This window comes from Patiria miniata, unplaced genomic scaffold (genome assembly GCF_015706575.1).
Source record: "Patiria miniata isolate m_02_andy unplaced genomic scaffold, ASM1570657v1 HiC_scaffold_13, whole genome shotgun sequence".
NCBI classification, from domain to species: domain Eukaryota; kingdom Metazoa; phylum Echinodermata; class Asteroidea; order Valvatida; family Asterinidae; genus Patiria; species Patiria miniata.
The window spans coordinates 10,336,515-10,364,152 of NW_024037051.1; the positions used below are offsets into that span (position 1 = coordinate 10,336,515).

General features: G+C 42.0%; 1 protein-coding gene across 5 annotated transcripts in view; it reads left to right on the plus strand.

Moving 5' to 3' along the window:
• LOC119721241 (tensin-like) overlaps positions 1 to 27,638 on the plus strand; it is a 74,096-nt gene that overhangs the window by 41,101 nt on the left and 5,357 nt on the right. For 3 of the 5 annotated variants that reach the window (XM_038191211.1, XM_038191212.1, XM_038191213.1), the window contains 21 exons: positions 2,298 to 2,371; positions 2,884 to 2,951; positions 3,785 to 3,933; positions 5,246 to 5,368; positions 5,977 to 6,041; positions 7,501 to 7,697; positions 8,588 to 8,648; positions 9,857 to 10,059; positions 10,884 to 11,054; positions 11,345 to 11,910; positions 12,431 to 13,421; positions 13,740 to 14,097; positions 15,305 to 17,667; positions 17,933 to 18,153; positions 19,028 to 19,226; positions 19,342 to 20,383; positions 21,690 to 21,835; positions 22,717 to 22,794; positions 23,138 to 23,266; positions 23,934 to 24,107; positions 25,807 to 25,881. In XM_038191211.1, coding sequence (XP_038047139.1) covers positions 2,298 to 2,371; positions 2,884 to 2,951; positions 3,785 to 3,933; positions 5,246 to 5,368; positions 5,977 to 6,041; positions 7,501 to 7,697; positions 8,588 to 8,648; positions 9,857 to 10,059; positions 10,884 to 11,054; positions 11,345 to 11,910; positions 12,431 to 13,421; positions 13,740 to 14,097; positions 15,305 to 17,667; positions 17,933 to 18,153; positions 19,028 to 19,226; positions 19,342 to 20,383; positions 21,690 to 21,835; positions 22,717 to 22,794; positions 23,138 to 23,266; positions 23,934 to 24,107; positions 25,807 to 25,881 — 7,453 coding nt within the window. The remainder of the gene's footprint in view (positions 1 to 2,297; positions 2,372 to 2,883; positions 2,952 to 3,784; positions 3,934 to 5,245; positions 5,369 to 5,976; positions 6,042 to 7,500; positions 7,698 to 8,587; positions 8,649 to 9,856; positions 10,060 to 10,883; positions 11,055 to 11,344; positions 11,911 to 12,430; positions 13,422 to 13,739; positions 14,098 to 15,304; positions 17,668 to 17,932; positions 18,154 to 19,027; positions 19,227 to 19,341; positions 20,384 to 21,689; positions 21,836 to 22,716; positions 22,795 to 23,137; positions 23,267 to 23,933; positions 24,108 to 25,806; positions 25,882 to 27,638) is intronic. The other 2 variants (XM_038191214.1, XM_038191215.1) reach the window with 2 other exon arrangements.

A 27,638-nucleotide genomic window follows, 5' to 3' on the forward strand; every position in this document is an offset into this window, starting at 1 on the left:
CCAAAACGTTTAAACGAAACCCCAATTATGAAAAAGGGACCTACTTTCACGCGATCTTCCTTTAAGTTAACATACATAGCACAAATAATTAACAATGTTTTTCAAACCTTTTTAATTCACAAAAAGTGCTACAGTACTCGATTGCATTCGAGGTACATGTACATGTACATGTAGTTAAGTTTGTATTCTTTCAATGAGTCCCCGCTATTTATTATGTCATTTAGTGTTGATTTATTATGTCAGTCACGCTGGTGTGCAGACATAATGGGCAGGCATCAACCTTAAATGGTTAAACGTTTACACGCTTTTATAACATTTGTTTAACGTTTACAAAATTACACGCAATGTCACATCCTTAGTACAGGTACTTGTGCATGAAATCCATGTAGTTAATATTTAGGTGTACATTTGTAGTTCATCTTATGCACTAGAAGTTGATCAACAACTTCCTGAGTCTTGAGGCTACTGGTTACTCTCCAAATACATTGAGTGCACTTACATGCAGCAGTTACATGTACATGGTAATAAATTCTACCTTATTAATGTGGTGCAAGTGCCCATTGTATAATATCAGGGCTTAAATTTCAGGTAAATTTCTACTGGACCACTTAAAAAGGGCCATGGTTTCAAAATTATACCATACCAGCAGAAATATTTCCATAAGAGTTGTGCCGAAGTAAGAGGAACAGATACATGTATTTGTAGAAGATATATAATTTGACACAGATTATGCAACTACATGCTCACCATCGTGTCCATGCAAACAATGTACCGGTACCACATGAAAATGCACATGTTTGACTAAAATGTGGTGCTATAGGATAGGCCTATGGGTCCTTGCATTCTACAGTACACGTACGTTAATTTTTGTCACTTTGTAATAGCATGCTCATTTTACACTGTAAGTATCATTTGGTACCAAAATTGGGTGAGGATTTTAATTAAACTACAAACTATTTTTTTTTCTCAAACATTTTTGCACAAGATCAGAGTTTAAGCATCCATAAAAAAAGCAAGAGAGAAGAACGTGCATTTATACATGATTTATTGTTTATGCTGTCACTTTGGTGGAATAGTTTCTACGGCGGTGGCATATCCCGGGCAGTCATGATATATTGACAGTGAGATGTCTCGCATTCCACGCAATATGTCATGAGTTGTGACCATAATTTGAATATTGTCTGTTCACCTTGACATTTGAATGGCATGGATGGGATATTGCCATATTGATTCACACAGATGTTCTGTCTGTTGTGAAACATGAACCGCTTAGGCAGTAAATTTGAACACTGAGAATCATGAGGATCTTTGAGCAAATGATCGAGGCACCTCTGATGATACCAATTCTGGGGTACAGACCTGTAGACGTGAATCCCAAGTTATCAAAACAAGCTTACATTTTTAGTTGAAAAAATTTAAATGCAATTTAACTACATGTTTTAGGCAGAATGGATAACAACAAGAAAGATCTTTCAAAAAAAGAGTGGATAGAGTGGAGTTCATCAACCGAATATTCAAATAGCTTTTTTAATAATTCAGTCAATTCAGTTATTTGAAATATGTGAGAGGTCTCGAGGAGATCATGACAAAAGTCTAAGATGTTCTTTTAATCGTATTTCAGAAGCATGGTTTTATTTATATATGACTTGAAGCTTTGCATGGCGGATGAGATAAAATAGAGGAATCTTTTTGGGTAACACCATGTGGAAAGAAATCTCTTCTTGGAAGAAGTGTGGTTCTGAAAAGAACCGGTTGGTTGAGTGTAAACTCGACGTTTTGGACAGTGTGCTCTGTCCTCCTCAGGAGGGTGAGTCTCAGAGCACACTCTCCAAAACGTTGAGTTGTACACTCAACCAACCGGTTCTTTTCAGAACCACACATCTTCCAAGAAGAGATTTCTTTCCACATGGTGTTACCCCAAAATTTCCTCAATTTCATGGTTTTATTGTTTTTCAAATGCCTCACTTTTGTGGAAATCCACTTTCACGCATGACTTGAGAGTTTCTGTGAGGGATATAAGCTTAAATTTCTTCTTTATTCTATCAAATATCAGCCATTCTGCTTCTTCTCAATATTACTTTTAATAAGATCTTTGTCAATTTTCAACAATGGAAGGAACATGCAATCCAGATTGGCAGCTACGTAGTTTAGGTTGGTGTATGATGTTAAACTTGTTCAGCACACTTTGAATATTGGAATACTCGATCGAGTCCAAGTTGGAATAATCAAATAACATGATAAATAACATGATATTCCCATTATTCACGTTTCCTTGTTGTTGTTTTTTTGTCCCACAGAGCAGCCAACACACAGACAGTAATAGGAACAAAATGACGACTCACGTGCACGCAGAGATCGCAAGGCAACCCAGGTAAATAAGTTTACATACATTGTACATTTTTGTAAATGTGTACATGTGATTCCCCAATAGATGGTACTGATGCCAAGCTGGGCCCAATTCCGTGCTTACCATCACCTTTTCGCCCTAACCACGCTAGCAGAAAAATTCTGTGTTATCCCTGTAAGTACCGAATCCTTAGTTATGGGATGTGCGCATGTGCAAAACCCAACATTCCTCACTTACCCGTGAAATACCGTATTAACTGTAAGCACATAATTTTCTGCTACAGTAAGAAGGGATTTGGCCCAGGTCCTCAGTGAAAAGTTATGCATTTCACCAATTTTCTGTTTGGTTTCGCTTGACTGGTTCTGAAAAACCGACACAAAAACTTTATCCAGTGCAAGATTTATTAAATAAGAAAACTCAGGGTTCCCAAAAAGTACACAAAACAGGTACCCGGTAGTGTGCAATGTGACAGGCAGTGTGCACTGGCTGCTGCCAATTTGACAATTCTTATTTTCTTGGTTTTTTTTTTCTTGTAGTGTTGGGGATTCCTACATCAGGTATTCATTCGATCTGGATGTGGATTACATCACCGAAAGGCTGATCGGTAAATACATTGTGCATGGTTCAATACATTATTTATAAATACCTACATGTATGACAGTTTACTTGTTCCTATTGTTCGAGACCTTTGCACGGGGGTGGTTTTAAAGCGCTGATTAAACACCAACTGGTTTTAAACACAAAATTCCTGCACCACTGCATTCTGTGCCACGTCGCGCAGTATGTGCCGCGTGCTCCGATCTAATTAAAAGGAAAACGTGCATGAGGCACATACCTTAGAAATGGCAAGAGGGTTGTTTGATCCTTCGGCTGGGGTCTTATTAGCCGGATTTAAACATACTTGTTTAACCAGTTCGCACCGGATGACGTGTATACCCGCAAAGGTTTTGCGGTATTCGGAACGGATGACGGATAAACATGCAGGGAGTGAGGCTAGAAATATGTGTCGGTGACCCGCTCGCAGGGAGCAACCCCTGAAATACGAGTGTGCTGCCCAAGGGTGATGGCTTTAACCCCGTCCTCTCTCCGTTCTTGTCAAAATAATCCCGGCGTGAACTGGTAAAACCGGCCAAGCACATACCGGTACATGTATTTATTCCATATCATCGCATTGAAGCTGGCTAGGATCTTTTTGCATCCTTTTCTTCTGTGGACCGTATAAGGTTGTTACTTTAGCCAAAATTCTACAGAATTAAACACATATCTTGAGTATTACTCTACAGACAATTGGGCAATGGTGTTCCTGACACCCCCCCCCCTATTTTTCAGGCTATTTAAGTTTATTTTTTCCACTTCCGTCTTTTAGAGTAGTTGTTATAACATGGTTCGAGAACAGATTCAAGTCTCCTATTTTAAATTTTTATTTTTCCTCATCAGCTGTTTCCTTTCCAGCGGGTGGATTGGAGGCCCAGTACCGCAGCAACCTCCGGGATGTGGTGAGAATGCTGAGAAGTAAGCATCAAGACAAGTATGTCGTCTTCAATCTGTCCCAGAAGCGACATGACATCAAACAACTCAGTCCTCAGGTTGGTATAGGACAGGGTTGGTTTAATTCTGCTAATCAGGTCAATCGCAAGTCAAATCACTTGTCAGTCTTTTGCTTACAGACGATTAGCAACATTGTTAAACCATTTTCGGTGGAGGTCATTTGGTCTCTGTCAAGTTGAACTTGAACAATTAAGTCAAATCACAAGTCAGTCACAAGACAAATCAAAAGTAACGACACAGTTATCAAGGCATTAACAAGAGACCATTTTTGATGTAGGACACAATCAATTTTGTCTTGAGTTTAACTGAAATAGCTTCGTCAATCGTAGGTCAAATCACAAGTTGGGACACAAGTAACTGGGGATGAACAATAGACCTTATTAAAGTGATTATATCCTTCTTCAAAATACAATAAGACGTGACCCACCTAGAATGTTGTTTGATGTTTTGGGGTATTTGAGCAGATCCATCCATTTATAGAGTATCAATCTGCTGTAACTTTGCGGGAGTCACTCCTTCACCGTACACACTATTGACATGTTTGTTTGCGTTATATACCTCGCTTTGATTTTGAAGATGGTGTTCCCTGATAAAGGTCTATTGCAAAGCTTTGCCTTTGTCACAGATGATTTGAATAACTTGGCACTTAAGATTGACGACCTTCACTTCAACTCTGTGTTAATTATTCACAAAGGCCAGTTGAACAGTGGTTGTGTTCTCATTGAAGGGAATGTACAACATTTGTTTTGGCTGTAATTTTTAGGAATAAATGGATTTGGAGGAATAGTATGTTAGAGCAAATATTGTTACACTGACTTGTTATCACGTTTTGGGTTCGTAGATGGTGAAAAAAAACAAGAAAACCAGTCATGTTCTTGTAGTCTGGTTCCCTGACCCCACTCAAGATGAAACAAAGCAATTTATAGACGTTCAGGAATTATGAGGTCAGAGAATCAGTGTGTAATCAATTGCAAAGAAAATGCAGAATATGAAAAATAAGGAGCAGTTTTTGAAGAAAAAAAAGCCAGTTTTCTCCGACCAGCACTGGAATGGAAAAAAAATTACCACTTTACTTAAACATGTCAGCACACCAGGAGCCATGATTGTACGGGATGCTTTAGACTGTCATTCCCTAACAGTCCAGTAAAGAATTTTGTGGTAATTTGATCAACTTGTTTTTTGACTTTTGCAAATGTTCTATCTTCCCTTTAAATATACAAGAAGCACATGAAAACCTTTCCTGACATCCAGTCACCCTCGTCAACTTAACTTGTAAGTCTGTGATGAATGCAAATGCATTGGCCATATTTGGTTAATACACTAGTTTGAACTCATTCATGTACAACACAGGTGTATGATCTTGGCTGGCCGGACCATCTCGCGCCGTCATTAGAGAAGCTTTGCAGCATCTGCAAACACATTGAGACCTGGTTGAAAGCTGACAGCCATAATGTGGTAGTACTACATTGTAAGGTACAATGTACACACAATTGTGATATCTGTGATTGTTTTGTAATGAAACCAAGGATTAACAAGGGGATTCCTTTGATGCCTTAAGGGTACTGTAGCCCGCAAGCCGGAAGAAACCTGTAGAAAGAAGTCAATGGAGAAATGTAAAAGTTTAAGATGGGGACAAAACTGTAGACACATATTATCTTGTGAAAACCAACAAATCAGGTAGAAACTGAAAACTCAATGCATTTGTCAGTTTAGGCGGGATATTGAACCCGGGTCACAGGCGAAAAGCAAGGAAAGCACCACCGTGCTAACGTGGGTTTTTTTTTGTTTTGTTTTTTCGTCTTACTTGCCGACGGGGCTGCCTTTATAATGAGCATGAATATGTAAGGAATAATTTCTTGTTTTAAGAAAAACAAGTGTTGGAGAGTAGACAAATTTAGAAAAGCCAAAACTCTTGAAGCTGGTTCTGTCATTAGATCAGTTTTGAATTGTGACTTGGTAATTTTTTGGGGTTCAACTGAAAATTGTTTACGGGGAAATACTGCATCTCATCGGATTTCACTTGCAAAATACGAATGCCAAGTACATGTATGTAATCCCAGACAACATTCATGTTCTTGCAGGGTGGAAGAGGCCCAATTGGAGTAGTGGTGTTGGCCTACATGAATTACATCAATATCACCTCAAGGTAAGTCTGGAGAAAAAAAAATGATTCCATCCGTTGCTCGAATTTTGGTTTAAGTTAAGCTGATTGATTTCAGCTTTCTTAAATCCCCCAAACCATTAATCCAGTGACCAGAAGAAGAAGTGACAGCAGAGCACTGCGCACATTGCATGTGTTCTGAAATTTTAAGCACCCATGTGCGCGACATGCAACGGGCACCCTCAATGCTCCTTTGACCAATAGGATGTCTCCAACTTTTCCAAAATACGTGCGTACTTAAAATTTAGACATTAAAAATATTCATAAATACCTGAGACAGTTTACCAATTCCTATTGGTCGAAAGCCCGTCACGTGGGTGGTTTTAAGCTGCCGGTGAAACACCGCTGCATTCTGCACCACAACGCGCAGTACATGCCGTTCGCACCCCAATTATAAGTATATTTTTAGCACCACGCGTGCGAGGCACATACCATAGATATGGCCAGAGGGGTGTTTCACAAAACATGAAGTAAAATTGTTAAACAAAATCGTTGGAAATTTGTGAATTCTTGACTTGTTTTGACATTTTGACTGAAAGGTATTTATGAATGTGAATAAATAAGTCGTGACCAGTATTGAACAAGTACGTTTAAAACTGGTTAGCATGGTTAGAGGCCTCGTTGGACGCGGATAAAGGCCCTTGCCTTCAGCTCGAGCCATTGTCAGTGTCCAGGCCCCTAGCCGGTTTTAAATGTACTTGTTTAAAACCGGCCGAGCACATATTTATTCCCTTATTAGAAGACAAATAAAATGAATAAAGCTCACTCGTGTCCAGACTCTTCAATACACGGTAGCTGACCTTGCATCACAATTATGGAGATCGGAACAGGGAATCTTCAACGAGGAAACAAGAAATCAAATTGCAAGTAAAGGAAGAGTTGACACATTTGTAGAGAAAGTCAGGTCCAGAGTTTGCCTTTGTCGCTTAAGTGAGTCCAGAGATTTAGGATGAGGGTGAGAAACCTCTCCAGTATCATCCACATTAATGGCAAGAAAACGATAAAGTTTTCACTGAACACGCTCAGGCCCCGTCTACAGGCTTTGCTTATCACAGAAGGTTGCACCTGGGGCCACCATTCTCTGCTTACAGCGCTTAGCAGAGAAATTCTGTGCTAACCTTGTAAGCACAGACTCCTGAGTTGCCAGATGTAGGCATGTTCACAAGCCAATCTGTGTTTACCCTAGAAGTATGCGAATGCATTTTCTGCAAAAGTCCTTGCAGGTTCTTCATTAGTCGTGAAATTGAGCCCCGGGATGTGTTCCACTTATTTGAAGAATGCAAACGTTTGCCAACATTCCCGATACTGTGTGTGAATAGCCAATGTGAAATCGGTAGCAACGTTTTTGTTGTTCGGGTAAGTGGAACACATCCCAGGTTAGTTAATGTCTATGTAAATCATGGGTGGTGAGGACGAATAAAAAGGTTTTGTTTCTGACGTCCAGCGCTGAGACTGCCATGGATCGGTATGCTATGAAGCGTTTCATGGAGGCTAAGACAGAGTCGTCCATGCACCCGTCCCAGCATCGCTACGTCAACTACTTCACGGGACTACTCACCAAGTCAATACAAGTCAACAGTGCACCGCTGTTCTTGCACCATGTGCTGATCCATGGCGTGCCTAACTATGACATCAATGGAGGTAGGTTTTCTGAGTTATAGTTTCAACTTGTACAGAGTATTGAGACGACAAGTTGAAGGTGCATGTACTGAGAGCATGCATTGGCAGTCCATGAGCTTTTCTTGACACTTAAAAAGCTATAGTCCAACATTTGCAGCTATCCGAAAAGTAACTGGCGTAATTATTGTTGAAAAACATACTTGGTTGAAAGATAGTAAGGGGACTAAACTCCTTGTGAAATTATTCTTTCTGGCAAGCTGTCATTTTGAAGTACATGTAATCAACAAAAGAAGGCCTTTCCAACGGTGTTTCTTAAGACGCACCGTAGGAAAGTTTAAATTAGTGGTTCGTTTTGTTATTCGGCGAGCATTGGCACGACGCACACGCACCCCCGATTGCTATAATTCGTCGAATCAGTGCGCGACATCGCGTAGCTGCAATCGGCTTAGCGAGAACGTGTCTCGGACGCTGAATTCAGGCGCAATTCAAAACATGACTCGGCAACTTTTGATTTGAAATTGAGATCCTAGAATGCTGTTTTTCTCGGAATGTACAGCTGAAGCTGAGCTGAAACTTCATCAGGTTAGTTGTTCAGTACCCTTCTTTAGATTTTGAGCACTTTTGTTGCTTCAAACGAACAAAATGCACAAATTACAAATGATGGACTATATCTTTAAAGCTTAACTCTTCCATATTGTGCAGTTTCACGGTGCTGCTTAACCAGTAGTAGTATTTGGACTCACTACAGCAGAAATAATTGTACCCACCTCAAGCATATATGCACTAGTACTGTGTACATGTTCTGATGCTTGTGCTTGCATGGATATTTTTATCGTTGCTCATAATGCCATGACCTGTGAAACAATATTGCTGATAGCACTTTTGATTTCTTTTGGTTTACAAAAATGTAGGTTGCAGACCCTTCCTGAGAGTATATCAAGGGATGCAGCCCATCTTCACATCTGGAGTATAGTGAGTATGCTCTCTTTTGCTGTGCTTTGTGACTGTTAGCGAATAACCATTTCTGTTTTAATTGGTGTACATACATGTAAGTGGTTTGGAGACATCATACAAACTCAAAAAAAAAATGTTTGGTTGTAACTGTAACATTTTTAAAGCTTAGCAACTGCATAAAGTAGTATTGACTGGCCATGACTGTTCATGTAACTTGGTACATGAACAGCTACCGTATGCTTTGTCTCCGAGTGATTGATAAGCCAGCTGTGACCACAACTTGCCTGCTCTGTCTGTTCCTGGTCTGTTGACTGAGTTTGACAGGTCACAGTGCTTGCTTGACATATGATCTGGCTGCTGGTGACTAGCCAGTGTTAAAAGTATAGCATGGGAAGTGGGTGTAAATCTGTGACTGTTTAAATAGCAGGAGGGTTAATCTACAATATTATGGCTACAACATACTTTCAGCCGTTCCAATCTTTGTTCATTGGCCCTTTGAACACATTTTGTCAGCGACACCACGAAGTAACACCCATCTACATACCAGTAAAAACTAGCAATCGGAGAAAACGGCATCTAAAGTTGAACGCCTTCTAAAGCAACAATTTGCGTCAAAACGGCAGAGTGTTTTCAGTTGGGTTTCTCGTTGTTGACACTTGATGAATTGAATTTATTAAATCTGCCGTTTTTCACCCGTTTGTGTATTAAATCAACAAGAAATAAGAGAAAAAAGGTGAGTGAAAAAGTTGCGAAACTGTAAATTTTCGTTTTCACGAAGTAACACTCTTCAATTTATACAACACGAGAAAAGTGCAACTTCAGGTCAGCGCGCGCACTCATACAACTTAGTAAAGTGTTACTTCTTGAAAACGTTTTTGCTCACATTTGAGCAGAGTGCACGCCATGCATTGCAGTGGTAAATGGAACTTGAGTGTTACTTTGTGAAAACGAAAATTTTTCACTTTTGCGCAAAAGTTGCCATGAATAATTAACGTAATTACATGCATTAAAGTAAAGCTCTTGAAGCTTTGAAACTTTGTGCAATGGTAGGCCTTGATGAATAATGTTTAAAAATGTAAAATAAAACTGAACATTGAAAAAAATATTGTGTAACACGTGGAGTGTTACTTCGTGGTGTCGGTGACGATTTGTAACTCAGGCAATCATAAAGTTATAATCAGCAACAGTAACAAAATTTCAACTGCTCTCTATTATGTTACTTACAGCTCAGTGCCGGAAGGAACAAGCCAATTTGCCATCACGTTGGGCCAGGCACTGCCAATCAGGGGGGACATCCTGGTCAAGTGTTACCACAAGAAGTTCCGGGCCACTACCCGGGATGTGGTCTTCCGTTGTCAGTTTCACACCACGGCCATCATGGAGTGCCGGATCGTGTTCCAAAAGAGTGATTTGGATGATGCCTGCACTGGTAAGTCAATAATAATATCACACTTTCGTTTTGTTTTTTTAAACACTAGCTGCAAAGTTGGAAAGAAAATGTAAAGTAATACAGGCTTTCCTAGTTGAAACGGACCAAAAAGTTTGTCCACAGTTAAAGCTATAGTCCATCATTTGTAATTAGTGCATTTTGTTCGTTTGAAGCAACAAAAGTGTTCAAAATCTAATGAAGGACACTGAGCAACTAACCTGATGAAGTTTCAGCTAAGCTTCAGCTGTACATTCCGAGAAAAGCAGCATTCTAAGATCTCAATTTCAAATCAAAAGTTACTGAATCATGTTTTGAATTGTTTTGAATTGCAGCTATACGCGGCGTCGCGCACTGATCCGACAAATTATAACTGCGCGCGCGTGTGCGTCGTTCCAATACTTGTGCGCGCTGCGCTGAATAACAAAACGAACTACTAATTTAAATTTTCCTACGGTGCTTCTTAAGAATCACCGTTGGAAATGCCTTCTTTCGTTGATTACTTCAAAATGACAGCTTCCCAGAAAGAATAATTTCACAGGGAGTTTAGTTCCCTTACTATCTTTCAACCAAGTTTGTTTTTCGACAGTAATTACGCCAGTTACTTTTCGGATGGCTGCAAATGATGGACTATAGCTTTAAGGCAGTTGCATAGGTTATTATTTATGCCAAGCGTATCAGTCAGAATTTCATTTAGTAAGTCAGTACGTGATGTGGCCTTTTTGGCATTGGCAGGACTTTTGATTTCCTTAAATATGGCCATGTGCAGAAATATTGGCTTTTAATGTTTGACTCGCATTCAACACTTTTCCTTCTTTTCTTTTCAGATGCACGGTTCCCAGACTTCACCAAAGTGGAGTTTATATTTTCCCACACGCCAGACCGTCTGCACGGCAGTGACTATGTAGCCGGCAGTAACTTCCCCGTAGATGAAATGGATGATCCCCTGATCCGCTGGGACTCCTATGAGAACTTCGACAAAACCATTGAAGGAGGAGGTAGGTATAGCAAGAGTGATTTCTGTAATTCTGTGAGATTTCTTAAACAACTATGGCCAAAGTGATTAGGTAGGCACACAGATACAAATGACTTATCTTCTTGGGGGCTTGGGAGTGGACATACGTATTTCTTGATAAAATTAACCAAATTAGGGCATACATCATCATGGATTGGTAGTCTAAATTATGGGAAACACACAGCCACAACATGTTCACGTTCTACATTGTAGAATTTTTAAAACATCGTTATTTATGTTGAAGTTGTAATTTTTGTGTTCGTGTTTTGCCAGACTATACCCCTGAAGTGATTGACTTGTCAGTCAGCATCAACAACAACGTCCCCCACAGCTCAGCTCCAGACGGCAGCCTGTATGCCGAAGTCCAGAAGACGCCCAGTCCCATTCAGCACGACAATCCGTTCTTTGCCAGCCCCAGCCCGACCTCGCCAGCCTCCATTTCCCCGCGGTCCAATCAACTGTTGCCTGTCATACCCAACACTTTGGACTACGATGCAGGTCCGCGCAGCCCTATGCAGACCACGCAGCTGGCCGTGTTGCGTGCCAAGATGAATGCTCAGATGGACCCAAACTTTCAGCGTACCCCAAGCCCACGCACCCCTACTAGTGACCCTCCCAGCCCCATGCAGCATCCCCTGAGCCCGACATTGGTCCAGTTTGCAAACGGGCCCCAGCAGCCGACTGACTTGTCCAACGGACCAAGACAGTCGCCGGAGACTTCGACTCCACTACGGAGGGAAATGAATTACAAGGAGAAACGAGACTTGGATGATTTGTTGAGGGGAATCGGAGAAGACGTACCGGCCCTGAGTAGTCCTGGTAGCATTGGATCAGGAGAGGTACGGACACATGTCCATCATCCAGTTGCAAGACAAGGCAAAAGCTAGTCATATGAACTGTGACAAGGCATTAATGTTTCATTTTTCATTTCCTGTTGCTTTTGACCTTACTTATGATAGACTTGTGATTGACTTGCTATTGTAAAAGTGACAGAATTAAATGAAGAATAAGTTCCAACTGTTTGCTTTGATTTTTGTCAGGTGTTACATTGATAGGATGTATAATTCTTTATTAATGTTTTCTTTTTCAATCTGCTTCATTATAAATCCCTTTTTAACAGAGAGAAACAAGTTGAAATTTACTTTGTTATGTAAACACTTTACAATGACCCCTTTCTTGCCCACAAAAAGTTAACATTCTGTAAAATAACTTAATAGTTTTATGAGTAATTATATAATTCTTAGTACAACCACATTAGATGAAATAATCCCTTTTCTGGCCATCAAAGTGTAACATTTTGCAAGAGGACTAAAAAATTGCAACAGTACACTTACCATTATTTCATCTTTTTTATATTAGGCTGGCGATAAAAGAAGAATTGTTGAAGTTGAGGCGCAGATGTCTCATCTTCCCTCTTTAGAATCAGGACGTTCTCCGGCCCCGAAGGTGTATCATCCTCAGTTTCGTAGTACGCAAGGAGAGCTTGAAAACCCCTATGCGGAGATCACAGATGCGGTTCAAAAACGGGACCCGTTTGTTAACAACCAAGCGAGCCTGCAAGACCGTCCTGTTGAGGAGAAAATTGCCTTCAGTCGGGTTGAGACAGTTGAGAGTAGCAGATTACCTGATTTTAACATGCAAAGAACTCCACAGTTGCACGACAACCCCACATACGCCGTGACAAAGGAAAACAACCAGTACCCACCAGCCGGGAGGGCGCACGATGGTTTTGAAAACACCAGGGCTCCCATACAACAATTCAATTCGTCACCCTACCCCCAAACCTCCAAACAGCAAGATGTTTGGCAGCCGCAGCCACTCCGAGCCAAGAAGGAACAGTTGATGTTCATTTACAAGGAGGATCCGACGTCTCCACAGGGACCTAGTGTCTCACCCGCATTCACTGGAGATAACGCACCCAGGCAGCCACCGAACTACGAGCCGACTCCATCGCCTTCAAGCAGCACCCGTGCATCATCAGAAATCGGGGATGACGCAATGACCTGGCTTCAGAGGCAGCAACAGAAGCTCAAGGAGAAGCGTCAGCGGGAAGGAGCTGCGGTGCACGCCACGTACCAGACCCCCAAGAGGGAACTGCCGAAAGTACCAGAACCCAGACAAGAACCTGTTCCGGAACCGCTGATACAGCCCCAGGTCCAGGTCCCTAGGGAGCAGGCCCCTAGGGAGCAGGCACCCACTGACAATCTGACCTGGTTGGAAGAGAAACAACGCAAGTTGCAGATGAAGAGAGGGCAAATGGATCCCTCTTCAAAGCCTTTATTTATTGACACATCTCTACCAGGACCATCTTATAGTTCATCTTTCTCCCCACCAAGGACTGACTCCTCAGGTAATACTTGCTTGGATTATTTGTGATCATTCAACATTGTGTAGGTTTTTTTTTAATTTGTCTTTGGTCTCTGTGTCTGTCAACATCAACACTTCGGTTATACTGATGATGACAATATAATTTTGATTACCATGATACAAGAATGCTGTAATCCAAAAACACAATATCAAGATTGCAATAATTGGATGAAATTCTGATCGTATGGTTTCGTTATTTCAGTATCAAGATATGCATCATGGTGTTATTACAATCCTGTTGATTAGTGACATGCTGTACTTGTCTAGCAGAGTTACCAAGTTTTCCTTTGATCATGTGAAGGTGTTAGCAGCAGTAGCGCCGCTAACGGTCCCCTGCCTCGGCCCCATCTGACCAACTTGGAGAAGTCCGTCACCCAGCAGCTGTCCAGCTCCCACTCTCCGAAGGCTTCGGTGGATGCCGGCCCGCTGACGCCGCCCAACACCTACGAGCACGACGGCAGCCCGTTGTGGCAGTCCAATCAACGATCACTCAACCGACAAACCTCGGACATCACCTACGACCGGGAGAGGCCCGTGGTGACCCAGAAGCGCCAAGATACAGAGCGCGCTCCTCAAGCGCCGACGTATGGGATTGGCGATGGTATAACGACACTACCTCCAGCCGGACCGCACTCGAGTACTCTGAAAGATAATGCTGGGTAAGAAGATTTGAGTAGGAGTATCGTCTCCTGACCAAGACTAGAGCAGACTAGTCAAAACATTGAGACCAAAGACAAGTTCTTTTAGAACTGAAAGCAGGACCGTTCTTATCAGAACAAAAAACTACTTAGCGAAAGTTGATAATAAGCAGGACAAGTTCTTTTCAGAACTAAATATCTTCTAAGCAGTAGTTATTACCACATGGTGTTACCGCAAGCCCAAACGAAAAGATCTTAATATACATGACCAACTTAGCCCTCCAGTCATTTTTAATTCTTGAGCATGGAATTAAGTATCTTTTGACAGAATCAGAACAGCGGGCAACTATTATCGTCTTGTTGCCCCCAGGAGGTTCCATTTGAACCAATGCACAATATACATATACCAGCTCAATGCTGTGTACTCCTTCCTTGTACATGTATGTACTGAAATTTTCTGATCTCAAAATAAAAGTTTCAGACTACAATATGTAATTTGTTACGGTTGGTTCCTTTCAGAACACTGTGCATGTAGAACCACTTAAGTGCTGTGGTGCATGTTGTGCAGAAAGTTTTTGTTTGCACTCTGTTTGATTGTGGCATGTGTTCCGCATGCTGGATCTGTGGCTCAAATTCCTTGTGTGTATTATTGATTTTAGTAACTCCTCTTCTGGGTACTGTGAGCTGTTCGGCTCAATATTGGTCACATAACAACAAAACTTATCTAAAAGTATTAATTACCCCCCCCCCCCCCCCCCCCCCTTCTTGGTTTTAAGTACATGTACTTACAGTTTCAGTGTTGTTAACAGAAACCATCACTTACCGGGCAAATTTACAAATTTACATATTTCAAATGTAACTTTTGCCTACAAAATGTAAGAAGCCGTTTTTGTGGGGTGGGGCTGGGTTTTAACTGAACACGTTAACAATTACTTTTTTAATTTCTACTGTGATCCTGTATCCAATTAATGAAACAATTATTTGGTGTTTTGTATTTCTTTCTTACTTTCTTAATAACACTGGCATTAATTAATCATCTTAAGGTCCTTGATCTATCTCTTTCCACTCTTGACTGTCAATTAATTTCATTTCACAGTGGGTAGTGCATGTGTATTGACCATTCGGTTGTCCATTCATCCTGTTTTTGCTTTCCATATCAATTCATCATCTTGTTGGAATGACGTGCATGCCAACTCCCCACTGCATCCCTCTCCACAACAAACAACAGATCTGTCACTCACCCTCCTCCAACTTCACACCCTGGCTCCCAAGACAGTCAGGATGAGACTCTTAATGTCCTAACGACCCAATGGGTCCCGGGCCTGTCCAGCGATTCTGGCTATGCTTCCTCCCTCTCCTCCACCGTAACCGGAAACGAACCCGTAAAATCCGCTAAGACAACAAGATTTGTTGGTGCCGACGGGAGCGAGACCACCACAACTACCACAACGCAAACCCGCAAGAAGATCCTCCATGTGTTCCCGCAGAAGGCGGGATTCGACATGAAACAGCTGCCCCTGCTGTTCATGCAAGAGATCAGGAAAGATGAAAGTGGGGGGTTACAGAGCCGGCTTCTGGGACTCATGAGAGATAAGGGTGTCGGGGGGAGTCCAACACTAAAACGAAAGCCAGTGTCTGAGCCCGGTTGTAGGGAACCAGTGATTTCAAGAGGGCAGGGGGACTTACAGATACAAGGGGGAGGCTTACTGCAAACTGTTCAGTCACATTCTTCCGCTGCCCCTCATGTTCCGTCACCTCCTCACATTCCACCACAATATACTCTGCCATCAGAAAGCATCCCATTCAAACCAACCATGTCTTCTTCATTAAAATCATCCTGGTCCAATCAGTCCATCCCAAATCATTCTCCTCAGTCATCAAGAATGTCCCGCTTTCATTCTACTCCAAGACGCCAAATGATAAACTCCCCAAAGAGAGACCCCAGATGGACAGGTGACTTGGACACAAACCGATCCCCTCATTCAGTAACCTTTTACAAATCTGCACAGAAGCAAAAATCATCCAAGTCACCCCCAACACAAACCCGATCGCAGTCACTCCCAAGAAACCAAACATTCAAGGGGAGTTTTCAAAGTGACTTCCCAGAAACAAACTCTTCTCCTATGTATCCAAACCAAACCTCTTCGCCCTCAGGTGTAACACACTTCACACCTCATGTATTGTCATCTGACTCTGATGCACGGCTTAACAGAAATGCCACCTCATTTGGTGGCCCACGCTACCACTCTCTTCCGAGAGATGGACCTCTGCATTCCTCTCACAGCCGAAGTTACATGCATGATACAAATTCTGCTTCTCATCCAAAGGCAAAGTATAACAGATCTAAGATGAACCCTTCAGAATTTGGCACTTCTCAGAAGTCTTGGCAATCTGGTTTTCACAACTCACTGCCAAGGACTGTAAGGCTTACTCATGATAACCTCCCTGACTCAGAACCAAACACAAAGTTAACAACTAACTTTCCAAACTTTTCATGCTCAACCCCTAGGACAAGACATGCCCATTTTCTGGATCCTAGCTCTAGATTTGAGCGAGTGGATCCATATGCACAAGGTCCACATGATGACTCAATGCTTCAAGCAAATCCCGCACCATTCATAGATGATACCCGTCTTGTCCTTCCTGTCCCTTCCTACAACTGGGTCATGGATCGAATCCAGACACTTAGGCATTCGTCCGCTAACAATTTGAACTTGTTTAGTGGCAAAGACAGTACAGACATGGATTGGGGATCCAGTACAAAAGCGAGACTGGTTCAAAGTAAGCAGGGTTTAACTTTAAGGCAATCCGATACGGATGTTGGAAGGCGTCCAAAGCAAGGGTTTACTGATAGGGTACATAATCGTCCTCTTGGTAGATTCCGGCATACCGGTAAGTCTGAGGGAGGAAGCAGCAGTCAGAGTCAGGATGTATGGCTAAGAAGGGAGGACTATGAAGCTGATCAGAGAGAGCCTCGAGCACTGTCTGCAGACACAGTAGGAACATACAGCTCCACTAACCACCAGAGAGAAGATCTCGGGCAACGGAGTAGCGGACATCCCGTCGGAAGCCACAACGTTGGGACCATCCCTCTTCAGCATCTGCTACCCCGAAACACTAACCATAAGCCTACCTTGTCTAATCCTAAAACCTCAAGTGGTGTAACCCCCAGGGTGACGGAGGCTGTGCCTGTTGGCCAGACCACTAATCCCACTGGTAACATTAACCTCATGGCCGGCCTGGAAGATGCCATTCGCATGCTGTCTGAATGGACTCACCTCCAAAACAAAGACCCTGCAATTGCAACAGGCAGGCCGTCTACCACTAAACATAACCTGCATGTGACTGACGTGCACAAAGGGGGTGATCTAACTGGCCCATCGAGGCAGACTAACCTGGCTAACGGGTGGACCGGAACCAGTGCTAAATATCAGTCAAATGCACTACCTAGGCAACAAGCAGCTGCTCAGAACGTGCCTGGACCGAACAAGGCTGGCGTGAATGATGCATACAAGGTGGACCTGCATATTGATGAATCTAACATAGAGGAACCGCTCAACCTTGAGGGCAGAGTAGCTGACAGGGTTGCTGGTGAGTCAACATCTGTTTGATATCGAAAGCTTTACTTTTTGATTGTTATTCTTGGGATCTTGCTCATTCCCAGCAAATTAAAAACAAAGAAAATATTTTGATAGCTTTGCACAGGGTGTTCTGCCTATAAAAAGGTCATTAGGCAAGAGGGAAAACAATCGACTTACGGTAAATACAACAGCTTACAAGTTTTGCATAGGGTGATCGAGTACATGTATTTAACATTGGGATAATCTGATCTCATTGAAATTAAACTTAATTTCAGATATTACAAGCAAAAATGGTAGTGACCAACCCATGAGTCAGCCGCCTCCCGGACCTCGAGTCAAACCTGGCAAGGCCAAGCAAGTAACGAGACGCACCCCTCAGCAGTCTGGGTACGACTCAGACTCAGCCATACATCAGTACTATGATCCACCCAGTCCGAGTATCCAGGGGAAATCCCCTGAAAGATGGCTGCACAATCCCGGTGGTCTGCCCAATCATGTGAGTCGAGCAATGCACTATACACCTATTGACCGGTACTGAAGGCAATAGTCCCATCTATTTTTGTAAATTTGAGGCATGGTTCTTCAACCACTTATCAAGTAATTATGCACTTGGCCCAATCTGATGGAGTATGCCACTCAGTACCAAACGCAAGCAATAAGTCTCATGCAGTATACACCTATTGACTGGCTCTAAGGGCTCTAACAAACACATTTTGAAGGGAATGGTAGCTGTGTGCATTGAACAGCTGAGCAAAAAAATCACAATCAGAACAACAGCTGAGAATCAGTCACAAGCAATAGGCCCTAAACATCACATGAAATATACATGTACACCTATTGACTGGCACTAAGGGCGCTAGAGCTAGTCTATTTTTTGTAAATCTGAGGCAGAAGTCTTATTGACTCCGTGTAGAAATTGTGAAATGGTTTGGATGCTCATGAGAGCCAGTACCTAGAGGACGAATAAGCCAGCGTCGTATTTCAACTGTGCCTGCGCACAGTGATATGGTTCCACAGGTCTTTCAGGATAATCGAACGCTCATCAAAGGCGCATGAACACGCAAGGAGACGGTCGCATGATGCTTACTTGTTAATTACGAGTAGAATGGGCGTCTTGTAAACCCTTATAGGTGCTACATAATGGGCCTCATATTTTTCATCAACTTCATTTACCTGTCTTTAATAATAGACATACTTTCCAGCGCCTTGAGTACCTACCGGTAATTGTTGGTAGATACGTGCGCTATATATTCCAAGAATTGATCATGGAAAGCCCTCATTTTGTCCTGGAAATGTCAGGGAATTTTCACCGTAAGATTTCGGTGGGAACCCTGAGGAGTTCTTCATGACATCTTTGGTTGTTTGACCAGGAGAGCGAATACTGGGACCGGATGGAGGGTCTGAAGACGCCCAATCTCAAGGAGCAGTGGTCTCGTAAACCAGAGTACGACGTAGGCTCATCTAATGAGAGCCTGCCCAATGGAGGCGCCACGCCCAGATTTCCGGTTGGACCAAAGGCTTACAAGAATATGATGTGGACACCACTTGCAACAGTACGCCCACCGCACGGTAAGTGTGCATAGGTAGTTCTACACGAGCTTAAGGTATAAAACTTAACCCATATGTATTATCTTTTGGTCTAGAGCTGTAAATTTTCATATTTTGTTTTGCACTTTTTACACAGGACCAGATGAACCGTACCCTCTCTCCCCAAAAGGACGCGACAAGAGAGACATTTTGGACACAACCGGTCTCCATATCAGTCCCGCTCGGCAAACCTCGACTGACACTGCTAGTCCCATGAATGTCGCAAGCACTACTACGGCTGCAGCTAGCAGCAACACACCCACAACCCCTGAAGTCATCACTGTGACCCAGAGGAGAATTGTTCAGACGGAAAGAATCGTTGACCAAAATGGCGTAGCAGCAATAACGCCAGGTCCTAGCCCGAGGGAGGCTGTCGTGCAACAGCCAATCACGGCCAAGGTGGAACGCGTCCCAGCTCCGGGGACTCAGGTGGAGAGAAAAGCCGTTCAGAATGGGCAGTACTACCCAGTGGAGGCCAGAGCGGAGCGGATACCGGTCACAAATTACAGCATCCAGGAACTGGACGGCCAAGCCAAGCCCGTCAGCCCACGCTACCAGGCCAGCGTGTTTCCACCGTCTCCCAAGAAAGAGGTTACCTTCCAAGATGCCCGAGGGGGTGTGCCTGAAAGGCCAACCGGCTCACAGGCTCTTGTGAAAGAGACCGAGATTGTACCAACTGCGAAAAAGACTGTTGAGGTTGCCCCGGCTTGGCCAATTGAACTCGAAGTGCATATAAAGAACGAGGGAATAGCTCCCGCTATTAGCGATGTTCACTTCAAACGGGGAGCGGCTACGCCTCCCAACAGCCCCCAACAGCTCTCTCCAGGAGCCCAGTATCAGGTGCCGTTTGTACAGGAGCCACCTGTGAAGCCAGAAGTAATCGAAAGGGAACAGGTAGACCCTAAGTTCAGCCATCAGCTGCAGAATCTGTCCAGCCAGCCGCCCCCGCCACAGTACCCGACGTACAGCGATCGCATGAGAAACAGACCCCCAGGGCCAGCGTATCCTACCTTCAGTGACCGGCATCGGAAAGCCGCCGCTGGTCGAGTGGAGGAGGTCCCGCCTCAAGTAGCCAATGGATATCATACCATGTATGATAACAGGGGAGTGGTCAAGGCCAAACGGGCTTCCACGGGCAGGTATGATTCAAGTCGATGCAAGATTTTCATTTCCTGAAAGCACCCATTGCACTGTAGTTCAATGCGAGAAACTGATTAAGAGAAGGCAATTTAGACGTATTCAGTTTGAGGCTAGTATAGTACTGCATTCATTTGCATGAATGTGGCAAAATTTTCCAGATTCGAAATTGCTCATCTGTTTGGCAGAGCTGCCAACTCTCCCTGATTCTGCAGAAAGTTCCCTGAAAATAAACCCATCTTTCCATGTTCTGATGAACAAATTCGAAAATCTCCCTGATTATGGAAACTTTTTCCCTATTATGTTGAATGTAATTCTAAATATCTCCCCGATTGTTGTACAAAATGTCCCTGATTGCAAGATGCAAATGTTGGCAGCTCTGATTTGGAATTCACAGCATAAAACTTGCTTGCACGTCACAAATTTGCAAATTTCCATGTGAATAACTTGTGATTTGATCCATGATTAACTGGTAATTTGACATGATTACAACTGTACCCAGTCTGCCACCTTTAAGCCTTTTAGGTGCTAGACACATGTACACTGTACTCGCTACTTACAAGGACAGTGGAGTGTAGGCCTATTTGTTGAGGCTATTAAAGGGAATATACATCATTTGCTTTTGCTGTAATTTTCAGAAATGGATGGAATTGGGGGTTGGAAATATATAGCAAATATAGTTACACTGACTTTTTTGAGGTTTTGGGTTCGAAAATGCTATAAAAACCAAGAAAAACAATCATTTTCCTGTAGTCTGGTTCCCTGACTTCATATAAGAAGAAACAGAGCAGTTTACATACATTGGGGAATTGTAAGGTCAGGAAACCAGTCTAGCTGGCTTGTACCCGTTCATAGGTGTGCAATCGATTGCAAACAAGTGTGATGGTCAATTGGGGCCAGTATTTGAAAAAAAACAGTTTTTTTCCAACGCTGGTCGGCCGACCAGCGTTGGAAATTGATACAAAAATACCACTTTTCTTGAAAATGACAGTATACCAGGTGCCATGATTTTACAGGATGCTTTACACTGTCATTCACTAACAGTCCAGCAAGGTATTTCAAAATGATTTGGTAGTTTTATTTTTTGATGTTTGCAAATGTTGTATTTTCCCTTTAAGCTATGGCGAATTAAGTTCCAAGTTCAATACCAAAATAATTCTCCATGGCACGCAGCAACCCACCTCGATGAACTGATGTTATTTTTCCACTGAATCTATCAAATATAAACACTGTAGACCAAATGTAGTCTCAAAGTCTTTGTACAGAGGATGATTTATTTTCTGATTTCTTTGAATTTCGTTGATGTAGTGAAGGGATATTACCAGCCCGTTCTGCTCACCAGCGGAAGGCATCAGATGGCAGTGTTGGGCCAGCCCAAAGTGGCCGTACCACTCCGTCCAATTTCTATTTGATGCAGCAGCCCTCACCGTATTCAAGTTCCCTCTCGCTTGCTGGTAAGGTGGATTCCACAAATTTATATACATCTTCAGTATTTGGGTTTTGCCATTCACTAATGTTTTTTTATGAACACCGTATACTCAGTGTTGTCCGAAAACTTGTACGAAAAAAAAAATCACGAGTGTACTTGGGTGGGTCTTGACCCACGACCTCCTGCTTACTAGTGCAGACGTTTTACCACTCAACCACCGAGCTTGCCGGGGTCGGCTGGCTGATCCATCCTGCAATGTATTTGTGGGATGGAATATGCTTCAGAGAAATGTAAATTCAATATTATTCAATATTCAGTAAAATATGTTAGTGGAGGGCAAAACGCAATATTGAATTTACATCTCCTTGATGCAAATTCCATCCTTTGCATCTTAGCACATACTTGAGGTTGCCAAAACCACTGTTTGTCTCCAGTTCTGGCTTCATCCGTGGATTCAGAGTCATCCAGAAGCATGTAATATCCAAACAAAAGCAAATTCTCTGAAGTTTGACCTGCTTATGTGTAGAATGTGGACTCATATTGAGCTGGAGTTCCTTAAGGTTTAAAATCTTTTGGAGATGTGACCGTGGTTTCGAAAAACTCCTTGACAGAAGTAATTAGCTCGATCTCATGGAATTAAACATTAATATTGGGTTACTCTGCGCTTTCTAAGGGCTAGGGACAAGAAACCTGGGTTTGTAGATACATGATTAGAAGTGAAACGGTTCTTAGCAAAACCAGAGGTGTCAACATAATGTCTCAGTCAGCGTAGCCTTGATGACAGTTGGTATCCTTATTTTCATTCATGTGTGGCCAGGAACACGCCAATTTGTATCATGTTGCCATTTTCCAAAATCTCTGATAAAGCATGTTTTATTATTATGTTTTGCTTTTTTATTGCATTAGATACCAGTGTAGACAAGGTGCGTTTTGTGAAGGATCTCTCTGCCTGGTGGTACAAACCTCATATCTCCAGAGACGAAGGTTAGTCTTTTACATTGTTTAAAACTGCAATTACTATAAATTCTTCTCAGATGCGCACATAGAAAAAAAATTTGTTTGTAGAAAAACAAATCAAAAAATAAGTGATGGTTATTGGTTGTGGAAGAATGTAAACTTAAACAAGTGGTAACTCCTCGGTTGAACCCGGAGGTACCACATAAAACTTGTGAAACCATGTCAAACCTTGAGGTGTCATTTCGCATTCTTCCCTTACTCAACAGCAATGCTGCTCATCTCATTTTTTATGTTTGTGAAGTGTTTAATATTGTTACATTCTCGAGTCGGTTTCATTAGAAGTGTTTTTGTTTACTTGTCATTTGCCCAGCCATCACTATGTTGAAAGACAAGTGTCCTGGGCAGTTTGTAGTCCGAGACAGCAACTCATTTCCTGGCGCCTTTGGACTCGCTGTCAAGGTTGCCCAGCTACCGCCCAATGCACCACCTAGCAAGAAAGGTAGGCACCAAGCTTTGTACCGGTACTTCATTAATGAACAGTGTAAAAAGGGCTGAGCTGGTACCGGGATCTGACTACCCAACCAAAAATGACGGGCACCCTATTTGCAGATTTTAGCACGGTCTTTAAACACATCTTTGGTTGATCACTAATTAATAAAAGGGGAAACATTTAAATATGTCAAAAGGATAATATGAAACACCATTTCTATTTCATATGTATTGGATGTAAGGGGATCGAGAGTGGGGGCACAGAGCAGTAGTGCAGCATGCCTCACAGTGTTTGAGGGGCTGTTGATGTTTTTGAAGAGACATATATGTAGTGAGCATACATACTCTCAAAGTAAATGTGAGCATTTTTCTACTGGCAATAACAATTCTTCTTTTGATCTGTAACACATCATCATCAAGTCGACTCTTGTCGGACTGTTGTAACACAACAATTGGAAGGAGAATCACAAATAGAGAAAGCTCCATTTTAGAATTTGTGTTCTGTTAAAACCCTTTGGGAAAATATGTTGCTACATTTTTGTATTCTCTTCAACTTTTAACTTGTAAATGTCACGTTCTTTTAAAGGAAGTCTCTTAGCTCATCTTAGCTGTAGTATATTGAGCCATAGTTTAACAATGATTTGTTTAACTTTTTTTTTTCTTGTCTTTTCTTTTAGCTACTGACCCAGCCAGTGAACTTGTACGTCACTTCCTGATCGAGCCAAATCCGCGAGGTGTTCGTCTCAAAGGTTGTGCTAACGAGCCTATATTTGGCAGTCTATCAGCGCTGATTTACCAGCACACACTGACGCAGCTGGCATTGCCGTGTAAACTCCAACTACCAGAATCAGGTATTAATTGTCATGGTATGAGGTTAATATATATTAACCTTATGCGTTGCGTCCATCTTAGAGGGCGTCATTTGTTATTTTAAAGATGTAGTCCATCATTTGTAATTTGTGCATTTTGTTCGCTTGAAGCAACAAAAGTGTTCAAAATCTAATGAAGGATACTGAACAACTAACCTGATGAAGTTTCAGCTCAGCTTCAGCTGTATATTCCGAGAAAAAGAGCATTCTAGGATCTCAATTTCAAATCAAAAGTTGCTGAATCATGTCTTAAGACGCACCGTTAGAAAGGCCTTCTTTCGTTGATTACTTCAAAATGACAGCTTTCCAGAATGAATAATTTCACAGGGAGTTTAGTCCCCTTACTATCTTTCAACCAAGTATGTTTTTCAACAATAATTACGCCAGTTACTTTTCGGATAGCTGCAAATGATGGACTATAGCTTTAATTCAGTAACAATGAATACACAAAAGGTTCCCTCATGCATATCCCAGCAAAAACAAAGGCATTGCCCTCTAATATGGCTGCTATGCATAAGGTCTGTTACACTGTCCCATAATGTCATCCATGGCTGGGAGGCCATGTTTGTTTTAGCACAGCCTGGATGCCGTGTCACCAAACGATAATGTAACATGAATTGACTGATACTGTATCACTAAACAATAATGTTACCAAAAAATGACAGATAATGTAGTAGAATGTACACGTACTACACTATCAGTCAGTTGTTGTTACATTATCGTTTGGTGATACCTTATCCGTTGGTTACTACATTATCAGTTGAAACACAGCCTCTTACCGGCTTGGCAGGCATATTTTAATTGTGTCAAGTTCAAGGTTATATTGTGTGTGTGTGTGTGTCAAATGCTACAGTCTGGTCGATAATCACATTACATGCATGACTGGAAAGCTTCTGTGAGGAATACTCATTTTAATTGCATCTGAAAAATCTTTCAAATATCAGCTAGTCAGTTACCTTGAAAAAAGTACATTGATGCAAACATGATGTTCTGAATATTTTAATCAGCTCATTGTCAATTTTGACAGTTGCATGGTAATCCTGACTGGCAGCTCATTGAAAGGGCCATGCAATGTAAATTTTCTAATGCAATCCTTGAAAATGCACCTTTGTATTCAATTTAACCTTATTTTCAATTTTCGTTTTTTCAGTTTTCAAGGGTATTTTGGTGCCTGTTTGGTTTTTATGCTAATGCGAATTACCTTATGAATGAGCAAAAGTGTGATGTCATTTCAGGCAGAAACCTCAATGTTACAACAGTTTTAGCATTGTAAGTTACCAGAATTTCGGATATTTTGCTGTCGTAAAATCTGTGGTGATTGTTGTGCATGCAGTACATGGCAGTAAGCCAGTGAGCAAACATTTCTCAAAAAAAATTTCAGTGAGCAATTGTTTGGGTTCACAATTTGAACAGAAAACCATAGAATGAAGAGTGTCTTCCTGAAATTACATCACAGCAACAGCGACCTCAGTTGTCCAGTAAAGCATGGACATTTTTTAAAGTTTAAAGAAATGCACATGTCAATGAAATTAACCAAAAAGGAATGTGAAATAGTTTTCATACATTAGAGGGAAGTGGAAAATTGCACAAAATGTGTTCCTAAGAAAAACTCATTTCGTACACCAGTGCATTCAGTGAATTGACTGTATCTAAGACATGATATACTTGGTTCCTATTACAGATCCGTCAGGGGTGGATGCTGCAGACAGTGGTATCGACCCCAAGTCAGCACATGCTCTGCTATCTCAGGGTGCAGGTAGGACAGCACAGCAATTTGTTCAGCGCACAAAAAATTGGCTCACCGAAAACAGATTACCAGCCACAAAAGTCATACAATGTGTATCGTTTGTTACTTGTTTTCAGCTGATTTTTGCTTCGCATGTAAATTTGCTACAATGAAAATTAGGCTCTACATTGTTATTACAACGACCTTTTCATTTCTTGGATCCCTGCACCTAATAGAGGGAAATCTTACACAGGGAAAAAGAGAGAAAGGAAAGGGACAATGGGCTCTGTGCGCAAACGAGAGAGGGCACTTATTTACTACTTTTTAAGAGCCCTGTGGACGGAGCACACCGCGCACACTGTTGTTTTACTATACTCCCAAGGACAATGCTTTGTGTTTCCCTTTGTCCCTGTAATATAACGCTCTCCCATAGACTAAGCACCAGTGTTGTAGGTCTCGAGACCGGTCTCGGTCTCGGTCTCGAGACCACTTTTTGCCGGTCTCGGTCTCGGGAGCTGTGGTCTCGGTCTTGGTCTTGGTCTTGGTCTTGGTCTCGGTCTCGGTCCCCTTTGGTCTCGATATTTTGGCTGGTCTCGAGTCGAGACCAGCCAAAAAGGGAGGGGGGTGGATTCCGCCCCCGGCCCTTTTAGGGTTAAGCAAAGAATCAGTTTAGGGCAAATGTGACTGCAGTGTGATGCTAATGGACATGTCTCTCTTCACTTTCTAGTGAGTGAGGCATAGTCCAATAACCATTGCTCCTCTTCTTATATTTCTCGTTTTTATTGTGGGATGATCTGTTGAAACAAGCACTTTATAGCCATCCTCATTGATTCCAAATACAACTGAGAATTAAATCTTATGAATCAAGACTGAAACATTATTTTTACCGTCAGATTTTGTATTTTGAATATGGGGAACAATTCAACTCTTTTTCCCTAGAAATATTGGTGATTTTTTTCTATTTTCTTTTTCAATTTTTCCTTTATTCGTGGAGGCGGGAAAACTTTTTTTTTCCCATTATATTTATAAATGGATATTCATCAATTCGTAGACCGTTAAATTGGTATTAGTGGTGGACAGCTGAATTTTGTGATATCTTTATTAAAATAGACACGACTTGGGAATAGAGTATGCAAATTACGTGAAATGTTCACAGTTACTACTCAATAACATGTTCTTTATCCCAATTATATTTTTTACAAAATGGAGCGTGCCATTTTTTTTTTTATCATACGGTCACTTTCTTTTTGACTCGCCATGTATTCATCTTTTCATCATGATAAACACAAATTGAGCTACTGCCATGTACACACAAAAATAGAGTCTAATTGCCTGCCTTGTCTCCTTCCTAAATGTCAATTGCATTTGCATGAGTCGAGAAGAATTGTGTTCCATTAATCGCTATATGCTGTTTACGGCCATCACAATAAACTATTAATAAATTGGCAACATGTCGTACTTGTTAATCACTAAAATATTCAAGTAAATTGCCCAGCAAAGTAGCTGATGCTGGCGATACGATGGCACGGTACAAAACACAGAGAGGCGTGGGCACTGAGCCATGAATCCTAAAAGTACATCTCACCCATCACATTCAGTTTGTGACAGCGCCCTTCTATTGTGTCGGCCATATTCTCAAATAGGCTAATGACGATGATGACGGCGGGCAGAAGATAGATCAGGCAAATATGGTTCATCAATCTTCTATAGTATATGTAACGTTATTGACATTAAACAAAAATAAAGTGGCATTACATTTCAGCCTTAGCCAGGCCTTCTTCAGAGGT